At 41.8% G+C, this 22,047-nt stretch overlaps 1 protein-coding gene across 2 annotated transcripts in view; it reads right to left on the bottom strand.

The window, feature by feature from the left end:
* The window catches only part of LOC142994345 (SPRY domain-containing SOCS box protein 4-like), a 59,060-nt gene that overhangs the window by 11,095 nt on the left and 25,918 nt on the right, over nucleotides 1-22,047 (bottom strand). For both annotated transcript variants that reach the window (XM_076145130.1, XM_076145131.1), the window contains exon 2: nucleotides 18,020-18,988. In XM_076145130.1, the coding sequence (XP_076001245.1) occupies nucleotides 18,020-18,752 (733 nt within the window). In that variant the 5' untranslated portion in view covers nucleotides 18,753-18,988. The remainder of the gene's footprint in view (nucleotides 1-18,019; nucleotides 18,989-22,047) is intronic.

Below are 22,047 nucleotides of genomic sequence, written 5' to 3' on the forward strand. Positions count from 1 at the left end.
CTTGAGTCCAATCAGACGGCTGCCAAGAGCCCATTGTACAGAACAAATCCAGTTTTGGGTCATGGATTGCATTATTCAGCATGGGAAATGAGATTATAGCTGTAGATACTGACTCGGGTTACTCCCTGTTTCTAGACGATACGTGCTGTGATAGACCAAAGCCTCTCCTAGAACCATATTTGATGAATTCTACACAACCAAGGCCTAGGAGGGACTTAAGTTTTGAGTTCTTCATCACAAACAGGAAGTGAAACGGTCATTTACAGATGTAGTACCAACCCAAGACAAGCAAGGTGATTCTCATGTCTAAAATTGGTTGAATACTTTGAAAGTGAGGCCTAATGTGCCAAATATTGAAGAGACTGAGTGAAATATGTATGTTTTGTTTTATTATGTTAATATTGCACCATACTGTAGCTTCCTGTAAATAATTTACAAAGAAAAAAAGGTTTTTACCTCAAATGTCTGCGTTATCTCTTATGCATTATGCTATTTAATATCTTGTAAACATAAATAAATGACCGACACCGGGAGTGCTTATGAACATTTAATCATCCTGTGTGTTTGATCTCCATCTCACCTCATTAACGTATTAACACTGTCAATTATACGTCCTATTAAACACCGTGTCACGATAAACTATACATCTGCACGGCATGATAAACGGATTGTGCTGCTGTTAAATGTCTTATGGGTTACATTGTTAACACGATGGCTGGAATTATAAAGCCGCGACTCAGAATTTTAAACGTAGATCTCTAATTATGCACGTTGCAGTATAGGCATTTAGGAATCAAAGCTTTGGGAATGGAACTGTTCCGTATGTGAAATTCCAACTCCTCAAGGAAAATGTAATGAGAGAGATGGATGGATGGATGGATGGATGGATGGATGGATGGGTAGGTGAGTAGGTAGGTAGGTAGGTAGGTAGGTAGGTAGGTAGGTAGGTAGGTAGGTAGGTAGGTAGGGTAGGTAGGGTAGGTAGGGTAGGTAGGTAGATAGGTAGGTCGGTACAGATAGATAGATAGATAGATAGATAGATAGATAGATAGATAGATAGATAGATAGATAGATAGATAGATAGATAGATAGATAGATAGATAGATAGATAGATAGATAGATAGATAGATAGATAGATAGATAGATAGATAATATTCTCTTTGAGACACAGTTGTGATTCAAACCTTGAACATTAGCCCACTGAAGCCTTTTAACAATAATTGTGCAAGTTACCAAAGTGGTCAACTGCACTCATGTGTGCGTGTGTGAGTGTTTGTTATTTTAGCCTTTAAATGATTTTCAGTAGAATAAGCAATTTAGGAGGAATGGTCATTAATTGAGGCTAAAACCCATCAGAGTGGAATAGTTTTTAAAAAAAAATTCGCCCCTTCAGCTACTTTTAATTAGACATGAAAGGCCAATTTTAATTATAACCAAATACGACAGAGCAGATGGTGAAGTTATTTGTTCTCTGGGTGGATGAATGAGTTGCCGGAGCGCTTGGCATCAGACCCTGCATGCACATCTACACACGGCTGAAAGACAGTCTAATAGTTTGTTCAGCCTGAAGACTGACATAAATAAAAGGTACAAGCATATACTTTAATTAACTTCAAGAATGCATGAAGTCAGTACAGGGCAGATTAAAGAGTGTAAGACAACGCTTCTTACTGCTGAAACAGGCTTGAAACTACATTTTTCTCTTTTTAGCCAGACCAGCTATCTATGAGATCATCTTTAGACTTTTCCCCAGGCTCCGTATAGTACATTTCAGTCCTGTCATACAGCAAAGAGGGAAAAGCTACTGCGCAGCAACATTACAACTCTGCCTTGTAGCTGATGCTCTCCACCATCAACTGAGCTGATGGACCGACTCTTTGCTTAAAGTACTTGGAACCTTCAAAAGACCTGATCAATATTTACATGTGTCTGAGTGTCAAACTGTTACCTAACAGGATGTGGGAGCTTTTGCTAATTGATCCTGAATTTCCCTTGATGACCAAATTGCTTTCACAGGCAGGTCACTGACATCTGTGTTTGCTGATTCCGGCCAGATTGTCACTTTGCTAAACCAACATGCGGTTTTAAAAACGATGCCTCCAAACAAACCCAGATGGTATTTGGTGTATTTTCCCAAAACAGCACCCACTTTTCTTGTAGAGAGCCAAATATAAATGTAGAAAAATATAAATGTACAAACATTCGGACAAGATTCGCATGCGTCACTCCGGTGTTATATCACCAACTCAAACCTGCCAAATGTGATCAAGGTGCACAGATAAGCCAAGCCTTTTACTTTGCCACTCTTGTTGTACAGAAGGACACTGCAGCCATATAGATTAAGACTGTTTATAGTAGTACGGCATGGGTCTGATGTGTCTGAGCCGCGTGGAAACGTGCCGGAGGTGTAGTGAAGTGGCAAACCAGTATTTAATAGCGTTTAACGTGTGAGCGTTGTGTCTAGCACTGTAAAAACATATATATACTGTGTTTGCAGCGCAGGACAGCAAGAAGCTTCATATCCTCAAGAGTTTGATATCATATCATTTTTTATTGGGCTCCATTGCCCAACATGAAATCTTGGAACACGTAATCGATCAGCGTTACAGATTTGATCCGTGATGAATCATAGTTTATGACACACAGGGAACAAAATGTTTTATACTTTACGTATGACACAATATTAATCGCAGCCACGTTGGAGTACATGACACATCAAGCTAAAAACAACTATGTTTCTTAGATCCAGCAGCTTAATTCACCAGACGCCTCGAGGAAGCACTTGCCATGACTACCGCTGTTGCTATGAGACAAAAGACTCAGAGGAGAGTTTGATGTGCAGCTTTCTTAAGCTAAAAGCAGACATATTTTTATCTTAAATGTTATCTCAGTAGTAAAAATGTGCTCAGTGGAAAAAGGCATGTGAGCAGGTGTGTGTGTGTGTGTGTGTGTGTGTGTGTGTGTGTGTGTGTGTGTGTGTGTGTGTGTGTGTGTGTGTGTGTGTGTGTTTGTGTGTGCGTGTTTGTGTCAGTTTGGTTTACCTGCTTCCTAAAAATTGTCCTTTTTCATACTTTCTCTCAAAGTTCAAAGCAGCCTTCTCTTGTTCAAGTTAATTAAAGAGGACATATGTATAGATTTCTATGTTCTTATTTTCATCTTGTTGACCTTTGTCATATATTACTAAGATAAAAACAATTTCTCACCATGCCGTAGCACTGCTGTGCTCTGTTCTACTGGGCCAGATGCCTCAGACCTGAGAGGGTAACACCCATGGAAATCCATAAACAATATGTCCCCTTTAAAGCTAAAACAGTTTGTGATCACATGGTGTTAAAAGGGAAAATGAAGAAATCTTTTCCTGTTTGAGGATGAGATTGGATCATTTCTCATGTCTGTCTCCAGAGTAAAGAGTAGAGACTTTGTAGTGGAACATCTTTCCACTACAAAGGAAACTGTATTTTCATATATTTTTGTCTTTCAATGATGCTAGAAAAGGATATATTCCATAAATGTATTTATTATATCTGATACGCATCTATTTATTCATTGGCATCCACCTCCTCATGTCAAATGATCTGAAATGCAGCTGCATCCTGTGTCTATAATGACTCACTACAAGGTGATTTCCTCTAGTCTTTTTACTCTGGCACTACTCAAAATGCATGTCCTTGCAACATCACACACACACACACACACACACACACACACACACACACACACACACACAATATTAAAATACCTTGATAGACACAATAAATCCCTCTTAAAGACCGAATCGCCATGAAGACTGAACATAAAATCCTACATCGCATGAGACCACCGGTCTAAATGACTTGACTCACTGTTATAAAATTAAGAACCACAGTGCACAGGCACATTTCATAAAAATGACAGCATTAACTATACAGCACCATAAGGAATGTTTTAGTGTTTATATCAAATAAAGTACAGTGTGAAATCAGACACAACTAGGACTCTCATAACAACTACACAACTTTGAACTGTGAAACTTCAAAGGTAGAGTGGAGAGGGCAAGGCAGCTCTGAGGCACAAAGCCCAGCAGAGGGCGAGGAAGAGGAGCAGCAATGTGCATTAGATTGAGAGAGAGAGAGATAAAGTGATAAACATAGAGGGGAGGTGTATAAGAGAAGATCAAAGAGGGCGGGAGAGGGTGAGGGAATAACGGACAGAGGGAAAGCCCTGAATAAGGTAACTACAGAATAGATGTTAGAAAAAGAGGAAATGTGTATGAAAGAGAGTGGACGAACATGAAAAGGAGAAGGTGGAAACCCTGCCAGACATGGATTCCAGCTCCTGTCGCATTACAAAAGGACAGGAAACCACTGAAGGGATTAGTATCAGGTGCTTTAACAATACTCTGAAAGAAATCCACCACAATTCCTTTTATTACCTTCAGGCCAGTCTAGTGTTATTTACTACAAACTGTATATATTACAATAATAACTCATAATAATAAAGCGGCAACTATTTGAGGTCATAGGAACATGCAGGCAGACAAAGCTGGGATTAAAAATGGGACTAAATTCAGTGCAGCAACCACTGGATACAGACAGCCAACCACAAGGGGAGAGGATAAAAAACAAAACTGAAACCAAATCCCCCCAAAAATGGAAAAAGTATAAAGCAGCCACATCGCAACCACTTGCTGATGTCAAACTGCAAAAACATGCTTTAACCTTTGAGGTCTGACACCCTGACTGGTGCTTGGACACAACCTGCATCTACCTTCTATGCCTACATAGAAACAGGCAGGATGAACAATTTTCCCTCGGGATAAATAAAGTTCTATCTCTTATCTTATACTGAACTCATTCTGTCCGCATCAAACACAATGGAGAAACTTCACTTGCCGCTTCATTTAAAGGTACGATTCTGCAATAAATCTTTTATGAGCATGCCAAACTTGCAACAACAATAAAAAAAACACATATTTTGTACTGTCGATTCAAATTCTGCCTTAGATTTATAGATTGTTGAAAAGTTTTGATTTGTTTTGAGCTTGCACATCAGTTTTGAGAAAGGCTTTTATTTATAATCTTAGTGACACTTTTTGTAACCATAGTCCTTTCAACACTCTTTCAACCAGGGGGATGTGTGACTGAGGCTCAGCGCAAAGCAAAGAAGCACAGACAACAATGAAAACAGGTGAAAATCATAATTACCAGGGTGAAACTCTGCTCCCTTGTTTCTGGTGCTGTTTTACACAGTTACACAAAGCAGTTTCTGGGGCGTGCAGGCTACACACTGCAAAACGGCTGCAAGGCTGTGTTTCCTTTTCACCACACATCCCAAAATTAATTGCTGCCCTACAGTGGCTCTGCTGGTCTGTAATTGAAAACAAACACTCGTATAACGCTAAAGGTCTCCAGTAGCAACAGCTGTTGACAGTCGTCTCTACACGCAGGGGCCACTGACTTATTAAGGGAAAAATGCAGTGGGTGTTTTCAGCATAGCACCATGCTGATCAAGCAGGTTACATTTCCAGCCGCAAAGACCAAAGCAGCTACATTCTCTAGAGTTACACAGGTATACTAGAGGCTACTAAGTCTGAGTTATTACGTGTGACAACCCTATCCTGTGAAAAACCAGAGATAGGGTTGCGATTCAGTACCAATAGGTAAACTGACAAACCATTGTTGGAACATCTATAAATAGAGACACAGACATAGAGCACAACCACAACATCCACTCTGATGATCAGAGTCCAGGTCCTGCATTTCTTGAGTTTAACTATTTAGATGATCACATTTCACTTTATAATCTCCTTAAGCACAGTGGGATACAACAGAATCTGAAGAGTTTCACCTCTAACCACAATTACTTAATATTTCATAAATGCCAGCAAGGACAAATCATGCAGTAAAAGTCTGTGTTTTGGAGTGCATCGTATTTTGATCAGAGAACCGAGTCATCATTTTGTGTTGAGACAGACCAAAGGCCATAACAGGCTGTTTGTGGTCTTGCGGTGTTTCTTTAGTTCATCTCTCCCCTTCATAAAGTAAAGAGGGTTGTGACAGAGGCCAGATTCAATCACCATGTGCTGCTAGTCTCCAAGGTTACCAGCATGCCCACCAGTGGGTGGAGTAATAACAGAGATACAAGCCCTAATTAAAGACATTAAAGTAGTAAAGAGTGTTCATGCGCACACAATGCAATTTCACTGAAGGTACTATGAAATAATGGAAAAACAAGGGACCACATTTACCAATATCTGCCTAAAATATTTCTTAAATTTGATCTTAAGAAAGGTGACAGAACCGCACAATTGTTCGCACCTATGTTCTTATAATTCCTATTGAAAGCACCTGCTAGTTGTTGTTCTTGACTGTGCATGTGGCATTAAACTATTCTTGAGTCTTGACGTAGAGGTTCTGCTGCAGGAAGTGAGCAGCAAACGAGCTGTCACATTTAGTAGCGTCAGTAGTAAATATAACAACAAAAAAGATGTATGGGATGCAATTACTCGTTCAGTGAATGCTGCATCTGAAGAACAGAGCACAACTGAAAGAATCCAATAAGCTATGTGTTTCCCAGCAGCTCCTTGTTTGAGGTGCATACACACAGAACTGTAAAAATGGAGGACTTGTTTGCATCTCCTGGGAAGCAGAAGACCACAGTCAGAAGGTCGTTCAGGGAGTCGCAGATGAGTTAAATTTATGGAGTGGTATTGCTTGCGGTTGAGCAATGGGAACAGATCGGGAAAAGATGCCTTGATGCATGTGTGTGTGTGTGTGTGTGTGCAGTCTATTGCACTGAGGGTTTTGGATAGACCCCATAGACTTGAATCAGCTCTCGATTAGGATCTGTTCTTCTGCTGTATGGGGGAATTTTAGGTATTGTGTGGCCGGTTGATTTAGTCCATCTACTGTCTATCCATACCCATCCTGTCTCCTATCTCCCTCTGAAATGTCCCAGAAGCTAAAAAGCCTAAGGCAGAGAGCCTGCATGTGTGTTGGTACAGGGTTAAACCGTCTGGTATGGCTCCTCAGTGCTGGCTCCAAACTACTGCAACTCCATGAGGACAGCTCTTGGTAGCCTAAAGCATCCCAAGAGGTACTCGCTCTCTGCAAATAGATCTAAATGCTCCTGGAAGATGTGTTCCCTCCTCAGGGCACCACAATCTGCAGTTGTAAATATGCCACTGTGTGAGAAGGCCTAGGACGCAGAAATATGCCTACATGGCCTGATCAATCACTGATTAATGGACTTTAGTATTGGTGTAATGTTTTTTTATTTTAAAAGACCATGTGTAGAATTGAAGAAAATGCAATAACAATTCTTTTCCACAAACATATCAGCACTCAATTGTGTGTAACTGTGCACTTGAGTGTGCGTAGATTCTGTTCTTGGTGAATGTCAGAATCTTCATGAAAACTGCACAAGTGAGTTTCTTCTTAAGAGCGGTTGATGAATGTGCCCCAATCTTAATGAAAAATTAGTGACTGTGAGTCGCAGATGGGTCGATCTATCATACTGATTTATTATTTATTGTCACAAGTTAAACATGGAAGAGAAAAGTTCATGTAACATCCTGTTTAGGGATTAGGATTAAATAGCAACAGGGCCATAGTCAGCAGGTGTTTTGTGTTAAAAGCTGCTTTTGGAGGCAATAGGCAGCCTCATCCCAGAGCTTTGTGTGGAAGGGAGTGAAGTCTGGACTGAGGTGAACGCCACACAACGTTTATATGCACTAAAAACTGTGATTGTTCTTAGATTAAGGCCATACATTGGGTTCTTTTTCAGATGTCGTGTAAATATCAGAATTATTATATCAATTCAATTCAAACCGACGCCTACAAGTTGATCTGGGAGCATACATGGAGAGAGGCAGGATCTGTGGGAGACTACAGTGTGTGTTACACCCTCCTGGTGAAGTTCAACTCCCATAGCTGAAGCATGTAAAGGTAGCAGCAGGATGATGTCACCCCTCTCTGAAACAGTCAGTGGAGTTAGTTGGACTGCTGAGAGTAAAAGAGGGGATTTTGGTATTAAAATCGGGATGAAAAAGGGGGAAAAACAGAAAAGAGGAGGTTGTCTGTACATTACATCATGTCTCATCTGTCTGTGTTTTCTGTCGCAATGGACAGGATTCCTGTGCGCTAAGGCAAAGTCATTTACTCAACTGAAGGTCATGACATCATCATCACAAGAGGCGCAATCAGGAACTGTTAAAGACGCGTTGCTATGGAAACATTACAACTTTAATACCAACAGATGGATCCAGCAATGAGTCAGTCCATACGCAGGCTTTAGCTCCTCTTTATGTGTCTCAAAAGGAACTTGAGGAAACGATAACAAGAGAAAGAAGCAGAGCCATCAACAGCAGCAGGAGCAAGTAACCTAAATAAAACTGTGAACAGATTCAATTATGAGCTACGGTCTCTCAGTGATTGCAGAGCGCTGAGTAGCTGCTGAACAATCTGATGTCACACTTTCAATTTGTTAGAAAAGAGAAAGTGGCAAAGTGCACAAAGTAAGAGTCTCTTAAATCGAAACTTAATCCATAAGAGGACACAAAGGAATGCAGCCTGTCAGTAAATTGGTAATGTCAGGTGGACAAATTGAAGCGTTGATGAGGTCGATTCTATAGCATCCTGAACAAAGAGGAAGGGAGATGAAGATGGGGGGGTGGGGGGATGATTATCTTACTCTAATTCATTAGTGAACTGGGGGATCAGATCACCAAGATAATAACCTAAGACGTGTGTGAGAGTCTCATGTGTGCTTTGGGTTTCTTCTACTTATACTGGCCAGTGATTTAACAAATTAAACACAAGAACACTTTGAATCAGTAGACGACTAATGTTTCTGTACCAAAACCCCCTCCCAGACAGGAAGCAGCATCAGACTCTCTATCATGTTTTACCACGGAAATCATTACAGACAGCTACACTATAGTGGGGTGGAGAGTTAAGGTATTAGTCTTTGAGTCTTATGTAGCGTCCCTCATTCAGAGAAAGCCTGTGTTTGTGCTGAATCATATTAGGTGGGATTGATGGCTTTGTAAAAGCGACTGCTGAGCTTTCAAAGCAGATCTCAGCCCCTCAGCTTTCCTCACTCAAATCAATTTCCGGTGGTTGATGTTGTGGCGCATCACTGTGCTGAGCAAAGCTGATTCACCCAGCGTTTTATAACCGTCTAAAGTCTTTTTTTTCCAAGTTAATTGCAGTCAGATACTCTTACAGACTGATAAGTACACATCATTATCCATCAGGGATATAGATGTAATGTGGTAATACAGTCTATACATACATGTGTGAGTTAAGACTTGATTGATCCCTGCATTTAAATCCTTTCATGCATTACTTATACTTCCAAAAAGACTTAGAGGACAGTGGTCATGCTTCTCCACTTAGGGCATTTTGGAGTAAGCAGATGATAACATTTACATCACATAGACCTTAGCCTTGCAGCCACACACAGATGTGCACCTAGAGCCACCCAAAGCAACACCTGCAGAACAAGTCCAAGTCCACAGCATAGAGCCGAGTGCCTTGGTCAATGGAGCCATGCACGTGTTTTTGATGGTGGGGAAAGTGGAGCACCCAGAGGAAATCCCCTTAGACACGGGGAGAACATGCTACCTCCATACAGAAAAGACCCCGGCCAGCACAGGATCCTTCTGTCTGTGAGATGTGTGCATCTGCTGCATCCATACTAAACCTCTCCACCGAAGCCAACACTCTCACTCTCTCCTTCTGTCTCTCTTTCTCTCTCTCGCACACACACACTTCAGCATATTAAGTGGACCACTGTGTGGAACAGATGAGGGGAAATGGAACAGTCCTGACAGACAAGGGGCTAAATGGAGAGATAATCAGGTGTGAAATCATATTGGATTCTTGAAACATTTCCGATCGTCTCTCCCTCCACATCTCAATGTCAGCCATTTCTGTTTTACACTGAACTAATAGTACTAATAGTCATGCTGCTGCTGTTTCCCTACTGTACACTGCTATTGCAGCAGGGAAACGTCAGCCCGTCAGCCCCCCTGGAGTGTGTACTCAGCATCGCCATGCAGGATTCCATGTTGTCACCTTGTTCATGCTCAACAGGGATACCTGTTTTTTTATCCCTTCATCCTTCCATATCCTTCCCTCCTGCTACAGATCAATCATCTTCCATCCCTCCTTCTGTCAGCATTTGTCCAACTCTATCCTCCATCCCTGCCCCCCTCTCTTTATCTCTCCATCTACAGCTCAGTGTTTTGTTAAGAGCAGCAGACATCTGTGAAAATGAATAACATTTACGCAATAAAAACAATTCATCCCAAATACATGGAAATGATGAAAATGTTGAAAATGTGCTCATTTGTTTTGTGGAGATTTTTGTGAAAATCATTTGTGTTGAAGGAAATCAACAATTTAAAAAAAAATCAACTATTAATTAAGCAACCAAAAAAAACACTTGACAGTTGTTAAGCGAGCAGATTTGGCAGGATGGGGTTGTTACCAAGCAGCACACTGGCAGAAAGCAAACAGCAGATGGGCTTTCTTCAGCAGTTATGGCAGATATGCATGCAGAAACAAAGTTCATGTCATGTTCATGTCGGATGCTGCAGAGGGACATATTAACAGGCTAATGACAAAAGGCTTCAATTCAAATACCTTTTTTTTAGCCTGGGCTGGCTGTATTCCTGGTCTGTCTGTCTGTGAAGTAGTGACAGGTCCCAACACCCACAGAAAATACTTTTAAAGTTAAGGCCGAGGTGACATTTTCAACTCCTGAATGTGTCCCTGCTGTACGGATTGATTGGTGAATAATCATAATGCGGGCCAGATCATACTGTTAATGATTGAACAGCAGTCTGATCAGAATGCACTCCGGCTTGCATTGACACAGGCTTGCATTGTCGTTAAAGCAATATGGTATCTGGCTAATAATAGGCCTTTTATACCTCCTCTCCATCTGTAATGCTACTACTTTCCATTTCCTCTTAACACATCCTCCCTGCTCCTCTCTGCTCCTCTGGTTCCCTCCCTTTGCTTTAACATGTGATTGTCAGCTCTCACCTTGACCTCCATCTCATTTTTATCCATCTTCTGCCCCTCGCTCTTGATCTCACTCCCTGTCCTTGCTTTATTATCGCCGTCTTACATGTTGGTGTGACACATTTATACTAGTGAGTATAAAAGGACTTTAACTTATTGTGTTGCTGATGGCTTTGAATGCAGCATACATAGACCTTTCTCTCTCTCTCTCTCTCTCCTTGTTCCCTCTCATGTCCCCTGTTTCTCCACTCTTTCCTCTCCTCATCTTCTCTCTCTCTCTCTCCATCTTGTTTTGTTTTTCTTTGCCTATCTGCCTCTCTGTCGCCTCCAGTTTCATCTCTGGTCGTAAATATTTGATTACAAGAGCACTGACACAACACCACTGCTGCAGCTCGGGCTGTTTATATCTCAAAGCAGCACTTTCAAACACACACTGTACATCCGAGGCTTTTCTTTGTCATTTAACCTTGTAGAGCAATTTCAGAATATCCATGGAGCACATAAATTTCTGTTGTATTGTATCACAAATAACAAGGTCGGTGGACAGAGCCGCAAAGACGGAGGCATACAGCCAACAAGGAAGGCACATCGTAAAATAGCCTCACAACAATAAACAAGCTGCTTTCTAAATCTTTGGCTTCAAACTTTGGTTACTATTTCACATTCCCCATAGTATGACATAACCCAAACTCCACTGCATTAGTAAGTAAGCCTCATTTTATTGTGAGGCACAAACATCGTCCATTGTTTTTTTTATTAACTCTGAGATCTCAGCTGCATACTTAGCTGCTCATTTGCATTTTCATTGCACTTTTTTCTGCAGTTGTGTTTTGATGCCAGAGGCTGTTGGTGAGCTGATCTCACACACACCAGATATCTTCCACCGTAACTTTTTATGGGAAGCAAGCAAGTGGATAAGCAAATGAAATCTGACTGAAAATATCACTTAAAATCCTCTTGTTTTTTTAAAAATCTTCTTCTATTTTGTCATAATTGGTAAGAACCAAAACAACGAGGCTGAATTAGAGGAGGACTCTGAAGAAAAAATTCAAAATCAAGCTTGTGTTATGTATAAACGATAGATCTTGCTCACTCCTTGCACGATGCGTGGGCTCCACTGAGGAGCTGCTCTCGTAAACACCTCAGAAGGCATCACAAAGGAAGAAAGCGAGACGGAGAATTAAGCAAGAAGAGAAAGCCACCACACATGACCATGAAAAGCACAAAACGAGCAAAGTACAAGCTTTTATGTGCCTGAGGCTTACAGCTAAGCTAAGGCACTAACCCACTGACCCACATATATCGCACAGGAAACACTTTGTGTGGGCGTTTGCTTCTAACTGCTGGCTGCCGGTGAGCAGCCTCAGCGCTCCCAGCAGATGATCTACAAAATGGATTGGAGGATCGTTCAAGGTAAACTAAATGGAGCAGAGTTCAGCGTAATTCACGCCTACAACAAGTATTCTTAAACTAAAAACTTAAACTTAAATTCTACTCCAATTATGGGTCATATAAACACCATAATCATATTGAAATTGGAATACATTGTTGTTAACGTTCCATCAGTGAATTTTAAGTAACAGATCTGTATTATATCTGGATTATTAAACATTGTTTTACCAACATGTGCCATTCTAGTGAAAATCTCGCTTCTTCTCCTATCTGTCAGTGATTCCCCTTTTGATCTCAAAGGGTTTCCAGAAATCAGATTCTATCAATAGGAGGCTATAGGTATTATGTTTTCAATGTTAAAAGAAGAATCAACCTATGAGTTTCTAAAAAAATAAGAGGATTTCAGCAATTCTACAAAACGTTACGCACTTTTACTTTGAAGATGATTAAAAATGAGTATAGTTATGGGTCATTATTGTGTTAAATGGGTTGCTAATTGATTTAAATAATCAAACGGGTGAAAAGGTAGTAGTAGGAAACACAGTAGGCTACAGAATAATATGTAACCATGTACATACACCATGTGAATGACACCGTACACCATTAAAGTGCATGTAACTTGCATGATAACAGAGCTTAAGTGTAGTCATCATATATCAGTGAATCAATGAATCATCATCCAGCTGAGCATGAATGGATGGCAGTGTTCTGTACGTTGGTGAATGGGCGGTTTCATATAGCAGCAGCAGCAGCTGGTTTAGGTCAGAGCAGCAGTGTGTAAGCTCATGTGATGCAGACTAAACATTATGGGAGAGGGGAGACAGGATGAGGAGGGAGGGAGGTCAGACGATCGTGCTGGCAGAAGAAGAAAAAAAATGGGTCATTCCTCGTTGCATATCTGTTGGAACGTGAAGCTTGTAAATGTTATGATTTCATTTTCATGAGTAGCTGAGTGTGTTTTTGTGTCATTCTTCTCATACAATAATAAAAACAAGCAAGATAATCTGTGTTTACACTCTAAGCCATAAATGCCCAAACTGAACAGGAAACAGGGGAATTCCAGGTTCCTTGAAATAAATACCAAGTTTTTGCGTGTTAAACCGAGACTAACTTAACAACAGTCACTAAGAATGTTCCAGATTTATTATTGTGGGTCTCCTAGGGGAAAATGTGTTTTACATGTGGAGCTGTGAATCTAAAAAATTGGCTCGTCTCTCCACTGACTCCCGCGGTCATCCATGTTTATTTTTACCAGGCTACAATGTGTGACGCTGAGTGATGGGAAGTGAAGGAATCACAAACGCCACCAAATGAATTCTGATCCTGAGCCATAAGTGAGCAGCCCAAAGGAATAAAAAAATCCCATTTGGTTTGTTCAAACTGATGAGGACAGAAATCCGACATACGCCACTTCAGCCTGGAATGTGAGCATGGCTTTGTTGTCCCAGGATGCAGTGAGAAGTAGGGTACATCCAGGATGAATTTGTATGTCTATCACATGCAGACACATTCTCACTCACATTCACACCTACAGTATGATTTCTGGAAAGCATGAAGTTATTTTTACTTCCAAAGTTCTCACACAAGTGTATGACCTCACTCTGGTTCCTCAGGGTTTTCATTCTTATCCGTTAGTTGTTGTCTTTTTATTTTCAGGGTAAAAGCTGTAAATCTCTCCGACACCTATCTTTCCATTCTTATCTTCCCCTCTATTCAACTCAAATTCCCTTATCTCACTCATGAATAGTAATGGCCGGACCTGTCATCCCATTAGTTAAATGTAGGCTGAAATTGGTTTGCTCTCATGGATCATAAGCTGTTGAGAGAAGAAGACTTTATCCGAAATGTCAACCTTTCAGGAGTTTAGAAAAACAGACTTCATACTGATTTAACCACAAATCACATCTGAATGGGCTTTAAAAAATAACATAATTGGGAGTTTTGTGCGCTCTAACAATTCAGGTCTGTGTGCTGGGTTTGTATATTAGCTGATGTGGACGGCACTTAAGTGCTCCGAGTTTGATGTGACAGAGGAGAAACGCAGAGAGCAAGGAGAAAGCGAGGAAATGACACAAACGGAATCGGGACAGAAGCCGAGGCAGCTTCTATTGTTGTCATACCGAAGCTTTGTTAATTGGCACCATTATAGAGACAGGAAGAGAGAGAACAGAGTGGTGTGAGTACAACAGAGACAGACAGAGACAGACAGAGAGAGTGAGAGAGAGAGAGAAGGGGAGAGAGACTAAGGCTGATTACATCCATATCTTAAAGCTATACTTTTACAATTTTTACTGCAATCAACACAAAAATACATGACAAACACGCAAATAAAGTAAACATAGAATTCCATAATTTGTTTACCATACACGGCATACTGTTCAATCAGAGTAAAGACGGCTTAGTATGCTTTAAAAATTTGATTTATTACTGCATAATCTATGTCTGTCCCTCCATCTAAATTACGGTGTTTATGTGACACATGAAGAAAAATCGATTGGTTCACTACCCAGTAAGAGGACCTGCAGAATAGCAATGTGGTCCTAAGAACACAATTCATCGTTTGCTTGGATAGAATGCTGGCAGGTCAGGGCACCTGCATGGAAGAGGACAGGATCTGGGGCCTGCATGACTCCCAGGAAAATAAGTCATTTACTGCTTTTATCAGATGGTGATCAAAGTTTTAGCAAGCATCAGGGATTTGATTTCTGTATTCCACATGGAAAGATAAAAATCATTTGAAGTCAGAAGTCTGAATAATTCATATCATATTTCCAGGATAATAGAATATTTTATTAGCATTAGCACTAACTTTGAATGGGTATGAGCTTCCTCAAACTGATACAAGCCTTTTGGGTCTTGGCTTTTAATGTGTCACCAGAGTGTCTTGTAACACTGCAGGAATGGGAGCTGTTGATCTATACAGGACAAAAGTGGTGACCCACTGCTGCTGCTGCCGAGCTTGAGTGATGAAAAAAAACCAAACTGTTTTTGCTGCGTCTATAAATCTCATTTTAATACCCCGCAGTCGTGCTGTTTCAATTCGCGACGATAATTCACGAACAATCCAATAGTCGCTTCTCATAGGAAGGCCTATTAGATAAAGTCATTACTAAAGAGCCTACAGGGTTCTTCATGGACCGACTCAGAATAGATTTATACATCACACTGTCTATCTATCTGACCACATCTTAATCGTGCCACACACACACACACACACACACACACACAGCAATTATGACTTCCTCCTCACAAACAGAGTCATCTACGAGACAAAACACAGAAGATACATCTGATTCAACTCAAAACTGATATTGGACGAAGTCTCTGCACAGACTGTGATCATAATCTGCTCGCCCACTTTCCAAACCGAGACAGCAGCTCCTGGCTATGTGCTCCACCTTTGGATGAAATCTGGAAATATTACTCTCACTAAACTCTGTTACAGACAGAAAGAACTCATATCTCAACAAATGCTCTCAGCTGTGAAATTCTGTACGAAGCTCAATCAAAAACTCATTGGCATTTGACGAAAAATCTTAAATGTTATCTTCTGATTTGTACACACCATATTCAGTTTAGTTCAAGGGAATAATAGTAACACTGTTACTTAATAATGGTGTAAAAGCTAAATCAAACAACTGTTGGGGCTTGGAGGAGACTTACACTCTCATGCACTGTCCTCTTGTCTCGGTTTCTCTATTTAATTCTGTAATTCCTTGTGCTACACCTACAATTTGAATGAGCATTCCAATCTTTACTCCCCTCCTAACTTTGAAATTTGCACTTATCCAACATTTAATCCTCATTTCACATGATATAAGCTTGTAGAATCGAAAGCTGTACAAAAGTACGTACTTTCAAATAACCCTGCAGTGTAGCAGATAAATAGAAATCACAGTGAGGAGAATAAAGGCAGGCAAGACTTAAATGAGAGTTTAAGAAATTCAAGTCCCCTTAGTTGGCCAACACAGTGAGTAGATTTTCACCAAAACATCCAATTTAAAACTGAAATGAGGCCCGGCACCTCTTTTTAAGCTGAGAAAACAGACTCTGGATGTTGGGGTTAACTCCCCTATGACCTTTGAGAGCAGAAAACTTCAAACAGAGAACATGCCAATGAAGAGAAACTTAAGGGGACTGAGCAAAGAAAAAACAGATGTAACAAACTGTGGAGGCAGGCATGTTTCCTTTCAGCTTTCTACCAGATAACAGACAAAAACACAGCCTGTTGTGATATCAAATAAGACCCATGGGGTTGTGCAAACAGAGGTGGAGGGAGGCCGACAGAGTCAGATCATGAACATGTTTTCAGAACACACACTTTCTCTTCCTGGCAGGTGTCTGGGAGTGTGTCGATGTTGTGTCTATGCACGTCTAAGAGTTTCTCAAACAAGTTGTTAAGATTCATTGTTTGGGCTGAGACTGGAGGAGAAGCCTGAGGCCTCTCTCATAACACACACAGAGAGAAGCAGAAAGCAGGTTATGTAGGAAACCAAACATTATTTAGGTACTAAATAACTAACATGCTAGTCTTTACACCTTCCTGTTTCCCTCTTTCAGAAGACATTAACTAAACTGTAAGTCTTAATTTAGTTCTACTGCTAACTGCTGCTGACACCGTAAGGGACCAATTAGCACAAAACAAAGCCTTCAAACGCTGATTAAAACTGAACACTGAAACTGCTGCCACCTGCAAGTACCATGTATGGGACGACATACAGTATGAACACATAACCTTTGGTTCTCAAGTAGCTAATGACCACGTGAAGGACCCCTTTCACACATGCTCTCTAGTCAGGAAGTATTCCTGCTATGCTCTGGGATAAGGGAGAACATGAAGATGAAGCAGAATGCAGGAGCAGTTGGTGCAGTGATTAGTCTCATTGACTCAGGACTTTTCTTCTGTAAATTCGTCTGCTACAGTCCTCCAGAAAAAAATCTAATAAAATTCCCAAATAGGCTGATGTGAGAGCAGGAGCCGAGATATTTCAAGATAAGGATATGATAAACCTTATCATTTTGGAGACTCACAGGCTTTCCAGAGGAATTCATTAATTAGTTGAAGAAATATCTGAAAAATGAACTGATAGCATCAGATAGCATCAGCACGTGGCAGAGACGAGGTGATAATATTAATAATCAAATCAAAGGAAAGGAAAGGTCAGAGATTCTTTTACAACAGTGAAGCTTAACAGCTTAGTTTTTGTGTCAATTCCTCACTTATTCCCTTACTTCCTTCTCTATTGTTGTTGGCAGGTGGAAAAATAGCTTTTGGGTGACATTGTAGCAAGTCACAGCATTGCAGGTTTAAGTGAGAACAGATTTGTTGCGGCTATTGTCTCACACTTGACTGCAAATATGTGACAGGTAAAGTCAAGGAACTTTCCAGCACTGGGTCACTCTGCTATGTTCAGATATACATGTGTTTAAGGGGTTTTGTTAGGACTACAAGAGACAGAAAGATGCAGAAGACATTGTCCTTATGTAGCATTTAAAGAATACAATATGTAGTTGCATTTCTAGCTGAAAAGAATATTGAGCTATAACAATCTCTCAGCATTGAGTCATAAATCTATACCAGTGTGTAGCGAGTGAAAGAGTGAACAAGTACTTACGGTCCAGGCCATTGATGTACTTCATCATTATCTCACAATGTCCCCACACAGCACTCACGATGGGATACAGTTTTTTGCCCTTCAGTCCTCTAAATGCTACACCAAGGTACTGTCCGTCAACCATGAAGCTTAGCGTGCCCTCGTCCATGTCCAGAATAACTAGCAGGGAGTCCGGCAGCGTGAAGGACTCCTCCGGCTCCAGGAAGCAGGGGTAAAAGGGCAGCGAATTGTGGGCTCGGTTCTTACTGTCGTGGTAGAGCCGGTTGCGCCCCAGATCCCAGCCCCAAGACTCACAGTCCGACCCCACCAGTGCTGTGTATCCAACAGAATGTAAAGGCGCATCGGAAGTAGCCACGCCGACCACAGCGTGGGTACCACGCTGCCGAGCAGGCCAGTGGACCTTCCATACATGGAGACCACGAGTGTATCCTACTCGCCCCCGGATGCAGTCCGTGCTCTGAGCTACCGGGTGACGGTGAAATGTCAACTTATCATCATCTTTGATAAAGATGTTCAGAGAGCGGTCTTCAGTGTTCCACGCATGACGCAGTTGTGTCTCCAGGCCAGTGCATGGCATGTCCAGTAGAAGATCCAGTCTGGGAGGCTTTGAGAAATCCGGGCCCCTCAGTTCAGGGTGCTGGCGACGATGGGCTGAGGGCCGATAGGACGGAGAGCCACCACTGTCCCCGCGGCCATCTACTGATTTAATCCCACCAGAGATCTTCTGTCCCATGGCTGAGATGAAAAGGTTGAGCAAAGGAGGGAAGGAGGGGAAGGAAGGGGATGGGTGGTGTTTGTGCAGATTGGTGCTGCGCTGTACGACGCTTGATGTTACCTCATCAATGCGGTGGGGTTGAGGTGAGTCGTGGCAATAGGAAGTGGAGGAAGTGAAAGAGGAGGTGAGGTTGGAGGTGTGCAATCTGGTTTCATGCCCCAAATGTCTTCAGAAGGACTGAGCTGATGCCATTCCTGTGGAGCAAAAGACAAGAGAAAGAACGATTAAAAACTGCTCATTTGATCTGGAGAATAACAAGGCAAAATACAGAGAAAATGAAAGGAAACTGAGAGAGGCAGATGTTGATAACAGGTGTTGGCACAGCTCCTTGGCTCTGTCAGGCTTTGTGTGGCTTTGCCTTAATAAGAATTACTACTGAATAGAATACAAACACACACACACACACACTTACACAAATCCGCACACATTCACATTCTCACATAACACATTCTCTGACTCATCTTGGATCTTCCCAAGACACTCACGTACGCAATACGCATGTGAAACCCTCCAAACATTCCCCAGTTGTGCAACACTGCTTTGTTGCCGATTCTCATTTAGGTAATGCTATTTTAATGAGCCTGAAAAGCGGGAACCAACACAACTGGAGGAAAACAAAAACAGAGAAACACGTAACTCCACTCCACTTGTGTTGGACGAGACGAAGCCCGACCTTCACATCTTCATTTTGACTTTAATAAGCCAGATGTCAGCATGGTAGTTTTAGTTTAGTTTCTGTTTTATTTCCATTCCGCTGCAGTTTGAGTTTTTTGGTCAGGGGTGAACAAAATACAAGCAAATGTCAAATGCATTGTATTATATTGCACGGATATAGCAATTCCACACGTCCACAAAAAGTTGTCTATTTCACCTTCAGGCCTTTTCTTCATCACCCTTATTGAAAACTTTCACGCTGCTGGCTCTGTTTCCCTGGTGAAGGCCGTGTGGAGCTGCACCGCCGTGAGCGTACACAGGCTGAGGACGGTAGATTCCAGCTCGCTCTTTCTCTTGACCCCTGACCTTTGTCAAGGGTTGCTGCCAAAGCCAACCTGAGGAGCAACAGCAGCCTGACAAAAATGAAGGGGAAGCTCATCCTTTCTGTCATGGTGCAACTTGGCCGTCGGATGCGATTGTAGGAATGATGCTTGCAACTCCACACCGCCCTTAAAAGTACAACCCTTTGGTCGTTTTTATCTTTTATACCTTCTACCCTCCTGTAACCTCTTCAACCTGATATATCTCCCCCTTCATCTCAGCCCTACCGATCACCCCTGACTCCAGCCTCGTGTTGTACATGAAGTAGCAATAACATTACATAATCTTTGCCTGACTTTTAGGGTGTTGAAGCCAATCTCAGTTAGTTAATCTCAAAGTCACTTTGCATTGCGGCTTGCCGGCAATGGCGGTCGCTTCTTCTTCGGCATGATGCAGATGGTTCATCTTGGGAAGGAATGGAGCTTGTTGTCCATGTTAGAGATGTTCTCCATGTACTGTGTGTGTTAACTCTGACATCATTCACGATGTCATTAACAGCTCTCATCAATGTCATTATGGAGAGGTATGGTTCCATTCATGTCTCTCACTACCATCGTTTGGAAATGCAAATAAAAAATAAAACTCCAAATTGAATGTCAATGAAATGAGAAGTACTCAAATGCAAGATCCCTAAACAATGTTTCTGGAACGTTTGGAGGATTAGAGGTATGGTACTAGTTGTATTGATGTATATACACACACATACACACACGATCTCCGATTATAGCATAATAAATAAAAAATATTAATAACAATAAATGAGATAAGATGAGATTGTGTAGTTAGTTTTTTTTTAGAAGTAGGTTTTGTTTACTTTTGTTCTACTGTTTGTTATTTCAGTGTTTGGCTTGAAAGACCTTAGTTGAGAGTGCAGCACTTCTATAGAGATGATCTAACACACACGCATACACTTCCCCTGCGGTCAAAGTGACGTCGTGATCTCTAGCGGGAATTGCAGCTGCTGCTTCCTGCTTCACAGTAAAATACTCAGCAACACCTCAGGCAGACAGGGAAGTCTGTCTGCATGTCTCATCTCTATGCTGCTTTACCTCACCAGCCTCAAACCGCAACGCAGACATTGACTTTAACCGTATGTGTACATTGGGCGGTGACAGTTGTGGCGAGTGTTTCACAGCTCAACGTGAACTCATGGACAGCATGGACAGCGTTTCAATTGATCTTGACCTTAAAAGTATGAAGGACTCAGGTTACTGTTGAAAACTTTTTAGCCACGTTGTTATCTCAATCTAATCTTAAAAATCAGTTGAAAGCATTTATTCGGAAATACTGAAAACCCCCCATTTATCTATTATTGATCAAAGAAGTCTCTGTTCTGTGGACAGTGACGTAAAATGAACCTCAAAACTTGTTCAGTAATCCTGATTTATACCAAAAGTTACAAAGAAGCAGCCCGCAACCACAACACCGAGTGAGGTCAGGTCAGTGTGTGTGTGTTAGGGGAAGGGGGGGATTCACATATAAACACACACCTCTGCCTCATTTTGCCCGTTTGCCTTGATTTTCCCCATTCTCTTGCTCTTTCTCTCTCAATTTGAATGAGGTCATGGCAGCTGGCAGACGATGTGTGCCACCACACAGTTCACTCCTCCGCATGAGAGGGTTCAGTGGTCGGACACACACACACACACACACACACACACACACACACACACACACACACACACACACACACACACACACACACACACACACACACACACACACACACACACACACACACACACACACACACACAGCTGCAACAGTGTGTGTCATCACGGTTGGCAGGTGGGTAAAGGCTGAACGCCGCATGGAAGATTCCAGAGTCATCGCTCCCTACCTTCAGCCAGAGACAACACTATTTAGCACTGTACTAACTCTCGCTATGTGTATGCATGTGTGTGTGTGTGTCTCTCTCTCTGCGGGCCCAGTCTGGCACAGCATGCAAATGACAATCTGGCATTAGGGGCTGTCATCAAGGGGGCACTTGACCTCTGACCGTGTGTCGTCATGGTCACAGTTGCATGGTAACCTCTCCTGGGGCTGGTGGGCTGGCTCAGTGTTTGCTGCTGTGAAAAGATACAACATGCTTCTGCCATCTGCTCTCTCTCTCTCTCTCTCTCTCTCTCTCTCTCTCTCTCTCTCTCTCTCTTTCTCTCTCTCTCTCTCTCTCATTTAGGCGAGGCTGCACTTACTTCTGTTCCCTTCATCTTTCCTT

Source organism: Genypterus blacodes, unplaced genomic scaffold (genome assembly GCF_046128005.1).
Source record: "Genypterus blacodes isolate CSIRO-AG114 ecotype Tasmania unplaced genomic scaffold, CSIRO-AGI_Gbla_v1 ptg000029l_1, whole genome shotgun sequence".
Lineage (NCBI taxonomy): Eukaryota > Metazoa > Chordata > Actinopteri > Ophidiiformes > Ophidiidae > Genypterus > Genypterus blacodes.